The sequence below is a fragment of the Aquarana catesbeiana genome, linkage group LG08 (assembly GCF_042186555.1).
Source record: "Aquarana catesbeiana isolate 2022-GZ linkage group LG08, ASM4218655v1, whole genome shotgun sequence".
NCBI lineage: Eukaryota > Metazoa > Chordata > Amphibia > Anura > Ranidae > Aquarana > Aquarana catesbeiana.
In genome coordinates this window covers 290148659-290168036 of record NC_133331.1, presented here as the reverse complement: position 1 = coordinate 290168036, position 19378 = coordinate 290148659, and the positions used below count along the sequence as shown (strand labels likewise).

The 19378-nt window shown below is 42.8% G+C and overlaps 2 protein-coding genes across 3 annotated transcripts; both read right to left on the bottom strand.

Annotated features, from left to right (window-relative positions):
- Positions 1-2813: 2813 nt before the first annotated feature.
- On the bottom strand, positions 2814-9942 carry LOC141106636 (uncharacterized). Its single transcript, XM_073597575.1, has 2 exons — positions 9855-9942; positions 2814-8331 (listed from the first exon to the last, which is right to left on the bottom strand). Exon 2 carries the CDS (start codon positions 8209-8211, stop codon positions 6097-6099), a length of 2115 nt encoding a protein of 704 aa, XP_073453676.1. The 5' UTR covers positions 8212-8331; positions 9855-9942; the 3' UTR covers positions 2814-6096.
- A 1767-nt stretch (positions 9943-11709) lies between these two features.
- LOC141104682 (uncharacterized) lies at positions 11710-17458 on the bottom strand. 2 transcript variants are annotated; one of them, XM_073594350.1, is made up of 5 exons: positions 16651-17458; positions 15740-15874; positions 15526-15623; positions 15256-15397; positions 11710-14064 (listed from the first exon to the last, which is right to left on the bottom strand). In XM_073594350.1, the coding sequence occupies exons 2-5, from the start codon at positions 15771-15773 to the stop codon at positions 11795-11797; spliced, it is 2544 nt and encodes an 847-aa protein (XP_073450451.1). In that variant the 5' UTR covers positions 15774-15874; positions 16651-17458; the 3' UTR covers positions 11710-11794. The 2 variants fall into 2 exon arrangements, with proteins under 2 accessions (XP_073450451.1, XP_073450450.1); XM_073594349.1 differs by having other exon boundaries at positions 11711-14067; positions 16651-17456.
- Positions 17459-19378: the final 1920 nt, after the last annotated feature.

The window sequence follows — 19378 nt, the reverse complement described above, 5'->3', positions numbered from 1 at the left end:
CTATGGAGGAAGAGGATGGACCATCCCCTTCAGGTCTGGTATGGATTTTAAGGGGAACCCCACGCCAAATTTAAAAAGAAAATGGCGTGGGGGTCCCCCCAAAAATCCATACCAGACCCTTATCCGAGTATGCAACCTGGCAGGCTGCAGGAAAAGAGGGGGGGACGAGAGAGCGCCCCCCTCCTGAACCATACCAGGCCACATGCCCTCAACATGGGGAGGGTGCTTTGGGGTAGCCTCCCAAAGCACCTTGTCCCCATGTTGATGGGGACATGGGCCTCATCCCCACAACCCTTACCCGGTGGTTGTGGGGGTCAAAGTGTTAAAAAACCACAAGACACAGCTTGGGGACAAGTCCTTTATTAAAAAAATAACAAAATAAAAATGTCCCACGAAGTTCATTAATCTTCTTCTCTCGAACCGGGGGTATGTAACCGGGTTGCCCCGCCCCCTCTGACACCACGGGGAAGCCATTGGGAAGTCCCTGTGCATCAGGGGGGGCGGGGTCACCTGGGTACATCACCATGTGGCCCCTCCCTCAGTTATAAAAGAACTGTCACCTGCGAGGATGCGTCATACAGCGGATGCCTCCCATGGAAGGGGATCTTTTTTATAACTTTTTTTTTAACATTTTTACACTTTTTTGTGAAATGTTAGGGGTACAATATACCCGTTACCATTTCAAACAGGGGGGAGCTGGGATTTGGGGGTCCCCATGTTGAGGGCATGTGGCCTGGTACGGTTCAGGAGGGGGGGGCGCTCTCTTGTCCCCCCTCTTTTCCTGCGGCCTGCCAGGTTGCATGCTCAGATAAGGGTCTGATATGGATTTTTGGGGGGACCCCCATGCCATTTTTTAAAATTTTGGTGCGGGGTTCCCATTAAAATCCATACCAGACCCTTCAGGTCTGGTATGGATTTTGAGGGGGACCCCTACGCCATTTTTTTTTTTTAAATTGGCGCAGGGTTCCTCTTAATATCCATACCAGACCTGAAGGGCATGGTATGGAATTTGGGGGGACCCCCATGCAATGTTTTTTAACATTTTGGTTCGGGGTTCCCCTTAATATTCATACCAGACCCAAAGGGCCTTGTAATGGACTGGGGGGATCCCATGCCGTTTTTTTCAATGATTTTTATCTGTATTGCCGGGACTGACAATTCATTAATAGCCGCGAGTAGTTTTAAATGCCTTTTTTTCCAAAATGTCATTTTGTGCAGGGACTGTTCTAAACACGGAAAAAATGCGCCACTTTACAGGCATACTATAGACACCCTCCAGGTACGAAATTTAAAAGAATATTTCACTTTTATTTTTTCACTTTAAGCATTATTAACCACTTGCTTACCGGGCACTTAAACCCCCCTCCTATCCAGACCAATTTTCAGCTTTCAGCACTGACGCACTTTGAATGACAATTGCGCAGTCATACAACACTGTACCCAAATGAAATTTTTACCATTTTTTCACCACACATAGAGCTTTCTTTTGGTGGTATTTGATCACCTCTGCAGTTTTTACTTTTTGTTAAAAAAATGTAAAAACCTGAATTTTTTTTTTTTTTAAATTGTTATTTTTTTTTATATTTTGTTATAAAAAATTTTAAACGGGTAATTTTTCTCCTTTATTGATGTACGCTGATGAGGCGGCAGTGATGGGCACTGATAGATGGGCAGCACTGCCGGGTGGCACTGATTGGCACTACAGGTGGGCATTGATAGGTGGCACTTGTGGGCATTGATAGGTGGCACTTGTTGGCACTGTTAGGTGGCACTGTGGGCACTGTTAGGTGGCACTGTGGGCACTGTTAGGTGGCACTTTTAGGTGGCACTGATGAGGCAGATGTGCCTCTTCCACTTGGGGACCGATGTCCCTCACATCCTAGCCGGTGATCGGCTTTTTTTCTACTCACGCTGTCAGCGTGAGTAAAAAAAAACCCGATTACCGATCTTTTGTTTACATCATGTGATCAGCTGTCATTGGCTGACAGCTGATCACATGGTAAGGGGCCGGGACCGGCCCCTTACTCGGATCGGTGATCAGCCGAGTCTCAGTGACTCAGTGATCACAGCGCGCCCGGCGCGCGCGCAGGGAGCGTGCACAGGGGAGGCCGTCATATGACGGCCTCCTGGGAATTAAGGTCCGCGCTGTGGCCGTCATTCGGCCATAGCGCGGATGCCAGGAGGTTAAAATCACTGCTCCCAAAAAAACGAAAAAATGTTTTTAAAACTTTTTCTTGCATTGATACATGTCCCCTGGGGCAGGACCCGGGTCCCCAAACACTTTTTATGACAATAACTTGCATATTAACCCTTAAAATTAGCACTTTTGATTTTTCACGTTCGTGTCCCATAGACTTTAATGGTGTTCGCGTGTTTGAACAAATGTTTTGCCTGTTCGCATGTTCTGCTGCGAACCGAAACGGGGGGTGTTTGGCTCATCCCTAGTGTACAGTATCTCCTCCTCATTTGTTGGGAACATGAGGTTATATTGAGGAATGGAGATGGATCTTTCATATGGTGTACAGTTTCTCCTCCTCATTTATTGGGAACATGAAGTCCTATTGAGGAATGGAGATGGACCTTTCACATTGTCACCTGTCACCACCCACACAAGCCAAATTTGTATAAGATGTATACATACTGCCCGGCTATGCAACATCACCAGCTTGTGATATATAAATACTGCAGTCTATGTTATGTTCCATCATTTTGCCCTCTGCCTCGTGGCCCATTCTTCTATTTGGTTGATTGAAGATTGCACACAGGTTATACCTCACATTAAATCCAGGCAATATAAAAATGAAACGAAAAAGAACAATTTGATAATTTTATTATTTATAAATGTGATGGTGGCACTCTGATGGGTACACATTATGAAAAGGGGCTCCCTGTTGTAGGCACCTAATGTACAGGGATATGATGATTTGGAGCACATGTTGCAAGGGGGCACTCTGATTGGGGAACCTGATAGATGGGAGCACTCTTATGGGAGAACCTAATGTATGGGGGCACTATGATGGGAAAACTTGATGTATGGGGGCATTCTGATGGGGGAACCTGATATATGGGGACACTCTGATGGGGGAACCTGATGTATTGGGGCACTCTGATGGGGGAACCTGATGTAAGGTGGAACTATGATGGGGAAACCTGATGTAAGGTGGCACTATGAGGGGAGAACCTGATGTATGGGGGCACTATGATGGGGGAACCTGATGCAAGGTGGCACTATGATGGGGGAATCTGATGTATGGTGGCACTATGATGGGGGAACCTGATGTATGGGGGCACTATGATGGGAGAACTTGATGTATGGGGGCATTCTGATTAGAGAACCCGATGTATAGGGACACTATGATGGGGGAACCTGATGTATGGGGGCACTATGATGGGGAACCTGATGTAAGGTAGCACTATGATGGGGAAACCTAGTGCAAGGGGGCACTATGAGGGGGGAACCTGATTTATGGTGGCACTATGATGGGGGAATCTGATGTATTGTGGCACTATGATGGGGGAACCTGATGTAAGGTGGCACTATGATGGGGGAACCTGATGTATGGGGGCACTATGATGGGGAAACCTGATATAAGGTGGCACTATGATGGGGGAACCTGATGTAAGGTGGCACTATGATGGGGGAACCTGATGTAAGGTGGCACTATGATGGGGGAACCTGTTAAAGGTGGAACTATGAGGGGAGAAACTGATGTATGGTGGCACTATGATGGGGGAACCTGATGTAAGGTGGCACTCTGATGGGAGAACCGAATGTATGGGGGCACTCTGATTGGAGAACTGAATGTATGGGGGCACTCTGATTGGGGAACCTGATGTATGGGGGCACTCTGATGGGGGAACATGATGTATGGGGGCACTATAATGGGAGAACCGGATGTATGGGGGCACTATAATGGGAGAACCGGATGTAAGGTGGCACTATGATGGGGAAACCTGATGTAAGGTGGCACTATGATGGGGGAACCTGATGTAAGGTGGCACTATGATGGGGGAAACTGATGTATGGTGGCACTATGATGGGGGAACCAGATGTAAGGTGGCACTATAATGGGAGAACCGTATGTATGGGGGCACTTTGATTGGGGCACTATGATGGGGGAACCTGATGTAAGGTGGCACTATGATGGGGAAACCTGATGTAAGGTGGCACTATGATGGGGGAACCTGATGTAAGGTGGCACTATGATGGGGAAACCTGATGTAAGGTGGCACTATGATGGGGGAAACTGATGTATGGTGGCACTATGATGGGGGAACCTGATGTATGGTGGCACTATGATGGGGGAACCAGATGTAAGGTGGCACTATAATGGGAGAACCGTATGTATGGGGGCACTTTGATTGGGGAACCTGATGTATGGGGGCACTCTGATTGGGGAACCTGATTTATGGGGGCACTCTCATGGGGGAACTTGATGTATGGGGGCACTATAATGGGAGAACCGGATGTATGGGGGCACTATAATGGGAGAACCGGATGTATGGGGGCACTTTGATGGGGGAACCTGATGTAAGGTGGCATTATAATGGGGGAACCTGATGTAAGGTGGCACTATGATGGGGAAACCTGATGTAAGGTGGCACTATGATGGGGGAACCTGATGTAAGGTGGCACTATGAGGGGAGAAACTGATGTATGGTGGCACTATGATGGGGGAAACTGATGTATGGTGGCACTCTGATGGGAGAACCAAATGTATGGGGGCACTCTGATGGGAGAACTGAATGTATGGGGGCACTCTGATTGGGGAACCTGATGTATGGGGGCACTCTGATGGGGGAACTTGATGTATGGGGCACTATAATGGGAGAACCGGATGTATAAGGGCACTATAATGGGAGAACCGGATGTATTGGGGCACTATAATGGGAGAACTGGATGTATGGGGGCACTCTGATGGGAGAACTGGATGTATGGGGGCACTATAATGGGAGAACCAGATGTATGGGGGCACGATAATGGGAGAACCGGATGTATGGGGGCACTCTGATTGGGGAACCTGATGTATGGGGGCACTCTGATTGGGGAACCTGATGTATGGGGGCACTCTGATTGGGGAACCTGATGTATGGGGGCACTCTGATTGGGGAACCTGATGTATGGGGGCACTCTGATGAGTACACATTATGTAAAGGGGCACCCTGTTGTAGGCACCTGATGTACGGGGATATGATGATTTGGAGCACCTGTTGTAAGGGTGCACTCTGATTGAGGAACCTGATAGATGGGGGCACTATGATGGGGGAACCTTATGTATGGGGGCACTCTGATAGGAGAACCTGATGTATGGGGGCACCTGATGTATGGGGCACTCTGATGGGGTCATCTGATGTAAGGGGGCACTATGATGGGAGAACCTAATGTATGGGGGCACTATGATGGGAGAACTTGATGAATGGGGGGCATTCTGATGGGAGAACCTGATATATGGGGGCACTCTAATGGGGCATCTAATGTAAGGGGGCACTATGATGGGGCATCTGATGTAAGAGGGCACTCTGATGGGGGAACCTGATTTTCGGATTTCAGATTTTCTGAAATTTTAATAGTTATTATTAGTTAGTTATTATTTCAGATTTTCCCATTTTCATTCTTATTTTTGGATTTTTTGCTCTTTTGAATTTCCGGATTTTCATTCTTATTTTCCAAAATTTTGATATTTCCAAATTAACAAATTTGTTGAAATTCATTAAAAAACTAATTCGGAACTAAATGAATTGCACATGACTAGTAAAGGGGCACTCTGATAGGAGTAGCCACCACTCTGCATGCTGTATTTTTTTTTTATATTGTGAAATAGACAAAGAGAAATGGGAATATCACAAAGTGGTTGTTAGAAGAAGCTGTAGCATTGATGCCTCACAATTTGAACCTCCAAGAAACAAAAGAAGCCAATACAAGACTCAGCCTAATAAGCTCCACCCATAAAGAAAACATGACTTTTCCCAGGATGTCCCCCATTATAAACTCCTTAATCATCCTCCAGGTCTTCTATGGACTGAAGAGTTCCACCTGATAAAAGCCATCGTACATTTGACGAAACGCGTTGGTAGGCGTCTTCTCTCCGATTAGACTTATGTGATCTGTACAACATCTATCACAGTCTGAAAGTTGTTCGGATGCTCTGAGCTGTGTCTTGTCATGTGTGCAAGAAGGGAGTGTCTCTGAGCGTAACATTTCCCGCACTCCATACACAAATAAGGACGATCACCTGAGTGAATTCTCTGATGAGCTACGAGGTTTCTTTTCGCGGTGAAACATTTTCCACACTCCGAACATGAATAAGGACGCTCACCAGTGTGATTCATTTGGTGTCTACGAAGCTTTCCTTGGTTAGAAAAACATTTTTCGCACTCTAAACAGGAAAAGGGGCGATCACCCGTATGAATTATCTGATGTGCGAGAAGAGAATCTTTCCTAGAAAAACATTTCCCGCAATCCGAACATGAATAAGGACGCTCACCAGTGTGACTTCTTTGGTGTCTCCTAAGGCTTCCTTTGTCAGAAAAACATTTACTGCACTCTGAACATGAATACGTTTGCTCACCCGAGTGAACTATCTGGTGAGAAACGAGCATCCTTTTGCGAAGGAAAGATTTCCCGCACTCTGAACATGAATAAAGATGCTCAGCGGAGTGGCTTTTCTGATGTAGAAGAAGGCGTCCCTTCACAGAAAAACTTTTTCCACACTCCGAACATGAATAAGGACGCTCACCAGTGTGATTCATTTGGTGTCTACGAAGCTTTCCTTGGTTAGAAAAACATTTTTCGCACTCTAAACAGGAAAAGGGGCGATCACCCGTATGAATTATCCGGTGTGCAAGAAGAGTATCTTTCCTAGAAAAACATTTCCCGCAATCCGAACATGAATAAGGACGCTCACCAGTGTGACTTCTTTGGTGTCTCTTAAGGCTTCCTTTGTCAGAAAAACATTTACTGCACTCTGAACATGAATACGGTTGCTCACCAGTGTGATTTCTCTGGTGTATAACAAGGCTTCCTTTGTCAGAAAAACATTTCCCACAATCCGAACATGGATAAGGACGCTCACCAGTGTGACTTCTTTGGTGTCTCGTAAGGCTTCCTTTGTCAGAAAAACATCTACTGCACTCTGAACATGGATAGGGTTGCTCACCCGTGTGACTTCTCTGGTGTATAACAAGGCTTCCTTTCTCAGAAAAACATTTTTCACACTCCGAACATGAATAAGGACGCTGACCCGTGTGAATTCTCTGATGTTTTCTACGGGCAAATCTCGTAAGGAAACTTTTCTTACAATGTGAACATGATAAAGGAGGCGCACCTGTGTGAATTTTCTGGTGTTTGGTGAGGCCAGATTTCTCACCGAAACATTTCCCGCACTCTGAACATGAATAAGGACGCTCAGCCGTGTGAGTTTTCTCGTGTCTAAGAAGCGCTGTTTCTGTAATTAATGTTTTCCCGCACACCGAACATGACAATGAGCTCCCTTCTGTTTGAACTCCCTTGTCACTTGAAGAGGGTTTCTGGGGCTTGGATGGATCTGTTGATCTGTCAACACTGTGAGAACTTAGATGGTCATTTGAAGTCAAAGTATGGGATTTATCAGAAGATTTCTCAGGTTTAAGAGGATCCATTGATCTTAGATGGACATCTGAAGTCATAGTATGTGATTTATCAGAAGATTCCTCAAGTTTAAGAGGATCCATTGATCTTAGATGGACATCTAAAGTCATAGTATGTGATTTATCAGAAGATTCCTCAAGTTTAAGAGGATCCATTGATCTTAGATGGACATCTATAGTCATAGTATGTGATTCATCAGAAGATTCCTCAAGTTTAGGAGGATCCATTGATCTTAGATGGACATCTGAAGCCATATGTGATTCATCAGAAGATTCCTCGAGTTTAGGAGGATCCATTGATCTTAGATGGACATCTGAAATCATAGTTTGGGATTTATCAGACGATTCCTCAGGTTTTGGAGGATCCATTGATCTTAGATGAACATGTGAAGTCATAGTTTTGGATTCATCAGAAGATTCCTCAAGTTTAGGAGGATCCATTGATTTTAGATGAACATCTGAAGTCATAGTTTTGGATTCATCAGAAGATTCCTCAAGTTTAGGAGGATCCATTGATTTTAGATGGACATCTGAAGTCATTTTATGGAATTTATCAGAAGATTCCTCAGGATTAGAAGGATCCATTGATCTCAGATGGTCACCTGAAGTCCTAGTATGTGAGTTATCACAAGATGACTCATGATTAGAAGGATCTGTTGATAAGACATCTCTCTGACATATTTCAACTCAAAAAGTACTGTCCATCTGTTGGAAAGCAATTTTTTATATAGGTTATATTTGTTTTTCTATGCCTTGAATTCAGCAGTCATATATGTCAGTACAGAGTACAAAACATTCCTGACGTTGATTTGGGTACAGTCATACAAACAGATCAAGGGATAGACCCACGCCATACTAGACAACAGTATTCGTGTATTGATTACTTTGTTGTAGTAAAGAATAGTCATGGACCTTCTCACACCTCTTTTCCTGAAAACATACAGAAGAACGAAGATAGAGTAAAGAGGGGGGGTCTCAACTTCAGACATCACCAAGGAGATGTACATAATATTTAGACCCCTTTCACACTGGAGTTGTTTGGAGCTGTAAAGCGCCTGAAAAAAGCCTGATCTGCAATCCCAGTGTGGAAGCCCTAGTGCTTTCACACTGGGGCGCTGCACTGGAAGGACGTCAAAAAAGTCCTGCAAGCAGCACCTTTAAGGCACTAAAGTGCCCCTGCCAATTTAAATCAATGGGAAGTGCCACCAAAGCACCTGCAAAGCGGCACTTTTAACCCTTTATTTGGCCACCAAAAAAACTAGCGGCGCTTTACCACTGACGCCTCCACGCTGGCAGTGTGAAAGGGCTCTTAGTGTATAACATGTTCCAGAAAACTGTCACATAGTGGACATAGTACAGTGGATGGTCAGAGACAGCGAACATGCTATAGGAGGCGATCATAGTGAGAAGACCTGCTACAAAACGAAAAAGAAAATGGAAAAAAAATTTTAAAAATTTTACCAATCAGATGTCAGTTTGCTGATCATTTTTTAGAAGCAAAATGTTGTATTGAGGAATGGAGATGGACCTTTCATATGGTTCCCTCTCCAGTCAGTGATTTTCTTGTTTAAATGCGGCTCTGGATGGACAGTTGGATAAATGGTTCTATATTTAGGATGTATCCGGTCTATAAACCAGAGGCTTTGGATGGACAGTTGGATAAATGGTTCTATATTTAGGATGTGTCTAGTCTATAAACCAGAGGCTCTGGATGGACAGTTGGATAAATGGTTCTATATTTAGGATGTATCCGGTCTATAAACCAGAGGCTCTGGATGGACAGTTGGATAAATGGTTCTATATTTAGGATGTATCTGGTCTATAAACCAGAGGCTCTGGATGGACAGTTGCATAAATGGTTCTATATTTAGGATGTATCTAGTCTATAAACCAGAGGCTCTGGATGGACAGTTGGATAAATGGTTCTATATTTAGGATGTATCTGGTCTATAAACCAGAGGCTCTGGATGGACAGTTGGATAAATGGTTCTATATTTAGGATGTATCCGGTCTATAAACCAGAGGCTCTGGATGGACAGTTGGATAAATGGTTCTATATTTAGGATGTATCTGGACACATATAAAATAACTCCAATATACAGGATGTGATATGTCTGTAGTAGTGGATGTTGGAGATAAAAGATGTCACAGTGACTATGGAGGAAGAGGACGGAACATGACCGGGGGGGGGGGTTACTGGGTGTAAATATGAAATAACATCTTATTACCTCCATTATGTAATCTAGTGATATCTCCTCGTTCTTCTCTCCCTTCCTCACGCCTTCGTCTTTGCATCACTTCCTGTTCCTTCTTTACATCACTTCCTGTTCCTTCTTGACATCACTTCCTGTCCGTTCCGCTTGCTCTAAGTGATCTCGCCATCTTGTGGTGATTTCAATAACTGCATCCTATGTTACGTTTCAATATTTTGCCCTCTGCTCTGTAGCTCATTCTTCGGTCATATTTCATACATTATGACACACGCACATTATACTTCAGTTAAAAATAAATCAATAATAACAATTTTGTCTCTATTTGTACATCCCCTGCAGGCTTCTCGTGTGTTTTGGCTCTAAGGAATTTTTATTTTGCTCATGCATTTTAAAATTTGCATTTTTGGTGGGAAATATAAAAAATTATAATAATATAAAATAATAATGTCACCAGAGTGTCATGTTTTCTGAAAGCAGAGGCCCTCTAGAAGACAACAGTGGCTGCTGAAATTATTTATGTTGCAGGGCTGTTTATCAATCGGTATTCTCAGGAAAAAATACACCCTAAATTAATTTTGGTCCCCGCTCACAAAATATAATCTTTTTGCACTGAATAAAAAGAGGAGTCTGTGTCGAGTAAATAGTTCTCAAATGTGCCAAACCTAAAAAATTTGTGCATGTGCAAACCCGCAAAGTTATTGTACTCAAATTTTTTACTCCACTAACACTTTTTCCCTTCATCTAAAACCCCCCCTGCCCCCAAACTCTCATGACAAGCAAAACTTTTTCCCTCCAAACCCCCCCCCCCCTACAACAAATAATTTCCCATCCCACAACACAAATCCTCTTATTCCACCATGACCTTCCCTGCCCCAATCAATTCGGTCCGCATCAGTTCTACATTCCTAGCACAAAAGTTTGTTTTCTCTGCCATTTTGCCCCCCCCCCCCCCCCCCAAATAGGGATAAGCTCGATGTTCGAGTCAAGCGTAAGTAATGGGACAATTGGCTGCTCAGCTGTTCCATGGCCAGGTGCGTGTTATTCCCTCATTATCCCATTTACAAGGAGCAGATAAAAGGTCCAGAGTTCATTTCAAGTGTGCTATTTGCATTTGGAATCTGTTAGGTGTGGCCAAATCAACTGTTTGGAACATCCTTAAAAAGAAAGAACGCACCAGTAGTGAGCTCAGCAACAGTTGGCCAGATCAAGAACACTCTCCAGGATTTTGTTGAAATCTCGGGACAGTCCCGTAGAACCTGGGACACGGTTGGGAGGTATAACATCACCATATTGTGATATATTGTAGAAATACTCCAGTTTACGTTGCGTCTCTTAATTTTGCTAGCTGCTGCGTTGTCCATTCTTCTATTAAGTTATATTGATGATTATATGCAGAATTGCAGGACTCCAGGATTTTGTTGAAATCTTGGGACAGTCCCGTAGAACCTGGGACGGTTGGGAGGTATAACATCACCATGTTGTGATTTATTGTAGAAATATTCCAGTTTACGTTGTGTCTCTTAATTTTGCTAGCTGCTTCGTTGTCTATTCTTCTATTAAGTTATATTGATGATTATATGCAGAATTGCAGGACTCCAGGATTTTGTTGAAATCTCGGGACAGTCCCGTAGAACCTGGGACGGTTGGGAGGTATAACATCACCATGTTGTGATATATTGTATAAATACTGTAGTTGACGTTGTGTCTCTTCATTTTGCCGGCGGCTTCGTGGTCCATTCTTCTATCAGGATACATCGATGATTACCCACACATATTATACCTCCCATCACATCCAGACAATACAAAATAAAAACAAAAAACAACAATTTAATAGAGTTTTAGTATTTATAAATACTACAGAATGAAAAACAAACTGAACATTGAAATACTACATATTTGTCTCAATTCACAAAGCTTTATTACAAGTAGAAGAACGATGTTTTCTCTGATTAGACTTATGTGATCTGTAGAACATTTATCACAGTCTGAAAGTTGTTCGGATGCTCCGAGCTGTGTTTTGTCATGTGAACAAGAAGTGACTGTTTCGCAGTGAAACATTTCCCGCACTCTGTACATAAATAGGGACGCTCGCCTGAGTGAATTCTCTGGTGTCTAACAAGGCCTCCTTTTTTAGTGAAAGATTTCCCGCACACTGAACATGAATAAGGACGCTCGCCTGAATGAATTCTCTGGTGAGTAACAAGGCTTCCTTTCCAAGAGAAAGATTTCCCGCACTCTGAACACGAATAAAGACGATCGCCTGAGTGAATTTTCTGGTGAGAAACAAGGTTTTCTTTGGCAGTGAAACATTTCCCGCACTCTGAGCATGAATAGGGACGCTCCCCCGTGTGAATTCTCTGGTGTCTAACAAGGGCTGCTTTTTTGATGAAACGTTTCCCGCACTCTGGACATGAATGTGGACGCTCACTTGAGTGAATTTTCCGGTGAGAAACAAGGGTTTCTTTGGTAGCGAAACATTTCCCGCACTCTGAACATGAGTAAGGACGCTCACCCGTATGAATTCTCTGGTGATTAACAAGGCTTTCTTTTGTGGTCAAACATTTTCCACACTCTGAACACGAATAAGGATGCTCAACGGAGTGAGTTCTCTGGTGTAGGAGAAGCTGTTTTTTCCGGAAAAAACCTTTTCCACACTCCGAACATGAATAGGGGTGCTCCCCAGTGTGTTTTCTTTGGTGTTGATGAAGGTTCCCTTGGTCAGAAAAACATTTTCCGCACTCTAAACAGGAAAAGGGACGCTCGCCCGTATGAACTCTCTGGTGTTTGCGAAGGTTTCCTCGGTCGGAAAAGCATTTTCCGCACTCTAAACAGGAGAAGGGACGCTCGCCCGTGTGACTTCTCTGGTGTGTAAGAAGGGATCCTTTCTTAGAAAAACATTTCCCGCAATCTGGACATGAATAGGGACGCTCGCCAGTGTGACTTCGTCGGTGTTTCACAAGGCTTCCTTTTTCGGAAAAACATTTTCCGCACTCAAAACAGCAAAAGGGACGCTCGCCGGTATGAATTCTCTGGTGTGTAAGAAGGTTTTGTTTATTGGAAAAACACCTTCCGCACTCTAAACAGGAAAAGGGACGTTCACCTGTATGAAGTTTCTGGTGTGTAAGAAGGGAACCTTTCCTTGGAAAACTTTTCCCGCAATCCAAACACGAATAGGGACGCTCGCCAGTGTGACTTCTTTGGTGTTTACAAAGGCATCCTTTTTGAGAAAAACACTTCCCGCACTCTGAACAGCAAAAGGGACGCTCCCCAGTGTGAATTCTCTGATGAATAAAAAGGGTTTCTTTCTTGGAAAAACATTTTTTGCACTCTAAACAGGAAAAGGGACGCTCACCCGTGTGTGTTCTCTGGTGTACAACAAGGCTTTCTTTCTTACAATAACTTTTTCCACACTCCGAACATGAATAAGGATGCTTAGTCTTGTGAGATTTCTGGTGTTTAACAAGTCCTTTTTTCTTAGTGAATGTTTTCCCGCACACCAAACATGACAATGAGCTCCCTCCTGTGTGAGCTCCCTCATGGCTTAAAGAAGATTTCTGAGTTTCGGATGGATCTGTAGATCTGTTAGCATTGTAAGAACTTAGATGGACATCTGAAGTCATAGTATGGGATTTTTTAGAAGATTCCTCAGGATTAGAAGGATCTATTGATCTTAGATGGACATCTGAAGTCATAGTATGGGATTTATCAGAAGATTCCTCAGGATTAGAAGGACCCATTGATCTTAGATGGTCATCTGAAGTCATAGTATGGAATTTATCAGAAGGTTCCTCAGGATTAGAAGGATCCATTGATCTTAGATGGACATCTGAAGTCATAGTATGGAATTTATCAGAAGGTTCCTCAGGATTAGAAGGATCCATTGATCTTAGATGGACATCTGAAGTCATAGTATGGGATTTATCAGAAGGTTCCTCAGGATTAGAAGGATCCATTGATCTTAGATGGTGATCTGAAGTCATAGTATGGGATTTTTTAGAAGATTTCTCAGGATGAGAAGGACCCATTGATCTTAGATGGTCATCTGAAGTCATAGTATGGGATTTATCAGTAGGTTCCTCAGGATTAGAAGGATCCATTGATGTTGCCAACCAGGAAAATGTTAATTTTGAAGAACATTTTGCAATATCACGATCTTCTGCAGTACAATCTGGAGATATATTAAGAAGTCTCTCCGAAGTATTTAGATTCCAAAAATACTTTCCATCTGCTGAAAAACAATTTTTAAATATGTTGTGTTAATTTTTATACGCCTTATAAAAAAAAATATAATAATACCAAACAGATGTCAGCTTGTTGACCATCTTTTAAAAGCACAATGTTATACTCAGGAATGGAGATGGACCTTTCATATGATGTACAGTTTCTCCTCCTCATTTGTTGGGAACATGACGTTATATTGAGGAATGGAGATGGACCTTTCATATGGTGTACAGTATCTCCACCTCATTTGTTGAGAATATGACAATATATTTAGGAATGAAGATGGACCTTTCATATGATGTACAGTATCTCCTCCTCATTTGTTAGGAACATGACATTATATTGAGGAATGGAGATGGACCTTTCATATGGTGTACAGTATCTCCTCCTCATTTGTTGGGAACATTATGTTATCTGAAAGAATGGGCTAGAACCTTTCATATGGTGTACAGTAGGAATAAGGATCAAGCGAGGAATGACATGGACCTATTCATGAAATAGCAAACAATTGTAAAACTAAAGCAGAAAGCCCAAATATTTAATAAATAGGACAAAATAAGCAAACCAACCATGGTGTACTGGGTGATAGTGTACAAGCATCAATGTCTTGATTATTGTGAGGAACGGAGGTGGACCTTCCTTTAAACTCTTTGTTGGAAATAAACATTTGTTATGTTGGTCCAGCAAGTGTTTGCTTCCACAACAGTCTAATGTCCAATGTTTTACTACCAGTTAGTACAGCCCTCTAAATATTGCTACTTCTGAGTTAGGTGTAGAACTGCATTATCTTTACACTTAGTAGGGCCAAAAAAGCATCTCTTGTATTGTGCTAGACTATAATGAACTACATTGGTATTTTGCTTCTGAGACTTTTTGGAGTGCCTGTGGATCTTGTTACTGTAAGTCAGCATGTGGGTGCTAAATAGTTTTCAAGAAGCATGGCTTTTTATTAAGCGACATTTGTGGCATACTAGAATGCTTAAATAAATGAAGACCACTTATGCTTATTATACGTAAGGGTATGGCAACGTTTCCAAGAGAAACGGGAATTGCTAGTTTGCTGTTGTACAATTTATAGCCTAGTTTCATGTTATCTGAAGCTGTGAAGGTCTCCTGATTCTCTACTGTTTTTATACTTTTCTGAGGCCTTACATTTGTTGAAGTAAAATGTGAACTGTTTCTACTCATTACTCACCTGAGCTGATATCTGGAGAAGATTCCTCCTCTTTAATGGTATCCATAACCTCATCCTCCTTCATGCATTGCTGATCACCAATCACATACGTCTCTTCTTCTTCCTTCTTCACCTCAACTTTTATATCAATCACTTCCTCAACCTAAAACCACAAAACTATAAAAATCACCATCCTCAAAACTTAAGCACTAAAACACTGAGACCTCAGAGATTAATATTCCATACAATTTGGAATATTTTTTAAGTTGTGGATGTTCCAACTTCACCTACCTGATGATGGTGAGGGATGGTGTGACCTTCCTGTGTGGAATCCCGGGAATACAGAGGACGGGGACATCTCTCTGGTGGGTTCTCATTACTGGATACATCTGTAGGAAACACACACACTGACTGAATACATTGTTTCTATGTGTTTATCAGATGATGGGGGATCTAGGTGGACCCTCCGTACTGCTCTCTCCTTTACAATAAAGTCTCCTCTTACCCGGTGATGTGAGGGGCGGCTGATTGTCCATCATGACGTCCTTGTAGAGATCCTTCTGTCCTTCTAAAGATGGACCATGGGATTGACAGTCTGTTTTTTAACTGCTCAGATGTCCTCTTCACTACTTCATTATTCCTGTACACAATTAAATTATCACTAAGTACATTCCCAGAATCCTCCTCAACTCTCTGGTCAGGTCTGTGTTTTATTAATACGAATAAGAGTGATGTCATGTGATCTCCCAGAATCCTCCTCACCTCTTTGGTATGTGGTCATGTGATCTGGATAAATGGTTCTATATTTAGGATGTATCTGGTCTATAAACCAAAGACTCTGAATGGACAGTTGGATAAATGGCTCTATATTTAGGATGTATCCGGTCTATAAACCAAAGACTCTGAATGGACAGTTGGATAAATGGCTCTATATTTAGGATGTATCTGGTCTATAAACCAGAGGCTCTGGATGGACAGTTGGATAAATGGTTCTATATTTAGGATGTATCCGGTCTATAAACCAGAGGCTCTGGATGGACAGTTGGATAAATGGTTCTATATTTAGGATGTATCTGGTCTATAAACCAGAGGCTCTGGATGGACAGTTGGATAAATGGTTCTATATTTAGGATGTATCTGGTCTATAAACCAGAGGCTCTGGATGGACAGTTGGATAAATGGTTCTATATTTAGGATGTATCTGGTCTATAAACCAGAGGCTCTGGATGGACAGTTGGATAAATGGTTCTATATTAAGGGTGTATCTGGTCTATAAAATATAAACTTCAATTATATACACATCTTTTATATATATCATCATCTGCTGGAGATAAAAGACGTCACAGTGAGTATGGATGAAGAGGACGGACATGACGGGGGGTTACTGGGTGTAAATATAAAATAATATCTTATTACCTCCCCTGTGTAATGCAGGCATGTCTCCTCAATACCTCGTTCTTCTTGCTCAGAACCTCCCGTATTTGCCATATAGACCAGCTTGTCTTGCATCATTTCCTGTTCCTTCTGTCCATCACTTCCTGTTCCTTCTGTCCATCACTTCCTGTTCCTTCTGTACATCACTTCCTGTTCCTTCTGTACATCACTTCCTGTTCTTTGTTGACATTGCTTCTTGTCTAAACGCTCCACTTGCTCTAAGTGATATCGCCATCTTGTGGTGATTTTAATAACTGCATCCTATATGTTTCAATATTTTGCCCTCTGCCCTGTAGCTCATTATTTGGTTATATTTCATACATTATGACACACATCATAAAATAAAAATAAATAAATAATAATAAAATTGTCTCTATTTGTCTCTCTTCTAGAGGCTCCATGCTGTGTTTTGGCTCCAAGGAATTTTTTTTTATCTTGCCCATACATTTTGAAATTTGCATTTTTGTTTGGAAATATTACAATTCAAATATAAAATAATAATAATAATATAAAATATTATTGTTTCCAGATTATTATATATTTTCTGAAAGCAATGGCCCTCTAGAAGACAATGGTGGCTACTGCAATTTTTTTATGTTGCACGGCTGTTTATCAATTTGTATTTTCAGGAAAAAATACACCATAAATGAATTTGAACTGGTGCACACTCACAATATAATTTGACATTTTATTTTTGCACTAAATAAAAGATGAGGCTGTGTCGCGAAAATAGGTCTCAAATGTTCCACACCTTAAAATTTTGTTCATATGCAAAACTGAAAACAATTACAGTACCCTAGAGTTATCCCCCTGCTAACACAATCCCCTCCCCCTCAAATCTCCCTCTTCATGTATAACCCCCCCACCTCCCCCCAAACCACCTCTACCAGCGAAAATTCTCCACCCCCAACCCTCTCCTCTTGAACAGTTTCCCCTCCCCCAGACCAAATCCTCTTATTCCACCACGACCCCACACCTCAATCACTTAGATCAACATAAGTCCTACATTCCAAGCGCACATGTTTGTTTTCCCTGGCATTGTGCCCCCCAAGTGCAATAACCCCCATTAAACTCACAGACCTCGAATACAGCATGGCTGAATGTTAGGGGAAGTCCTTCCTCCTAGGCTTCTCCTCCTGTTGTGTCATAGGACACATCGGAGCTGAGGAGGATCCTAGAGGAATCTTCCCTCGACGCCGACCATCTATCTTTGTAACAGTCAGAGATAATTAGGCAAAATTGGGAGCCTGATCCCCAGTCAGGCGACCAAGAAAATGGGGGCGTATTGGACTATTACGGTACAGTACACAAAACAATATAGAGAATATATCAATAATATAAAAGTATAATCGATTTTATTGATGCAAAGGACAAATCATAGGTGATACGTTAAAGCACAATAAAAAATAAATAACATAACAACAACAATAGGGTCATGAGTTTGCAGTAAGACAATTGATCTCAGAAATATTCCTCGACTAGTTTCGCGGATGAAACCGCTTCGTCAGGAGGGAATCTGAAGATAGCAAGTTCTGACTAAACAGTCTAAGCCTAACAATACAGAAAAAATACAGTAAGATTACACTGAAAAAATATAAAATTGATAATAATATTGCAGCATCAAAGTTAAACAATGTAATAAATTGAGGGGGGAAAAAGGGACAAGTCTGCTTACCCATGTCCCAAAGAACCCGAGCGCAGGGCTCCTCCACCCAAGGTAATCTCCCACGGCGACCCGGGGGAGCTGCACGGATGACGGGGATAATAGAAATAAAAATAAAAATAATAATGAGGTGGTTGGATATGTAAAATTGCCAAAGAGAGCTAGTGATATAATTGGTAGGAAGGACTGATACTTAGGTGAAAGTGTACAGGGTGATAGGGTGAATTACATAATGCACACCTTGGGTGAAAGTAGTGCATGGGAATGTGAAACAACAACAAAGAAAACTGGTAGGCAGGTGGGATAGTGTTGGATAAGGTGAGAGAGGGTGAATAAGGGCAGGAGAGTGATGAAGTTAAAGCCAGAAGTGGGAGTGGGGCGTGGGAAAGAAGAGGAACCTGGGGAAAGGGTAGAAGAAGGGGGGAAGGGAAAGGGAAAGGAGGGGGGGGGGAAGAGAGGGAAAGGGGAGGAGAGGGGGAGGGGAGGAAGGGAGGGGAAAAAAAGGAAGGAAAAAAAAAAGGGGGGGGGGGGGAAGGAAAAAGGAAGGAAGGAAGGGAGAGGGCAAGAAGGGAAACCAAGGATGATAGCGGTAAAGGGGAGGGGAGGCAGATAGTGGGGTGTGAAATAATAGGGGCAATAATACCTAGTACTGATGTAAACATATGAGGGTGCCAGAGAATGCACTCTGCACGGAGTCGGTATCGTGCCGGGCCAGCAAGGAGGTAGTTTGCAAAACAGGTAACAGGCGGAGGCATATTGAAGCGTATTCGCCCATGCCTGGAGTATCTAGAGGGGAAGGCAAGGTTAGGATATAACCACTGCTGGTGCCCAGGGGTACAGGACTAGAGTAGACAATAGGATAAGGATTACCCTCTAACTTACAAGGTTGTGGCCATGATGCACGATCCCCCGATCCAAGAGCCGACCGTCAACAAACAGGCAGAGCCTGCTATATGTAGCTCCCAACCCAATGACGCTGACCACACGCTGGACGGTGCCGGCGCATGACGTCACAAGGTCAGAGGTCCCACACAGCGCGCGCGCGAG

Bases quoted from the DNA above. Each gene is read 5' to 3' on its own strand.
- LOC141106636 (XM_073597575.1), bottom strand. From the start codon at position 8,211: ATGGATCCTTCTAATCCTGAGGAATCTTCTGATAAATTCCATAAAATG.
- LOC141104682 (XM_073594349.1), bottom strand. From the start codon at position 15,773: ATGATGGACAATCAGCCGCCCCTCACATCACCGG. The intron at 15,398-15,525 runs GTAGGTGAAGTT...TTGTGGTTTTAG, and splicing joins CCATCCCTCACCATCATCAG to GTTGAGGAAGTGATTGATAT. The intron at 14,068-15,255 runs GTGAGTAATGAG...ATTGTTTTTCAG, and splicing joins TTCTCCAGATATCAGCTCAG to CAGATGGAAAGTATTTTTGG.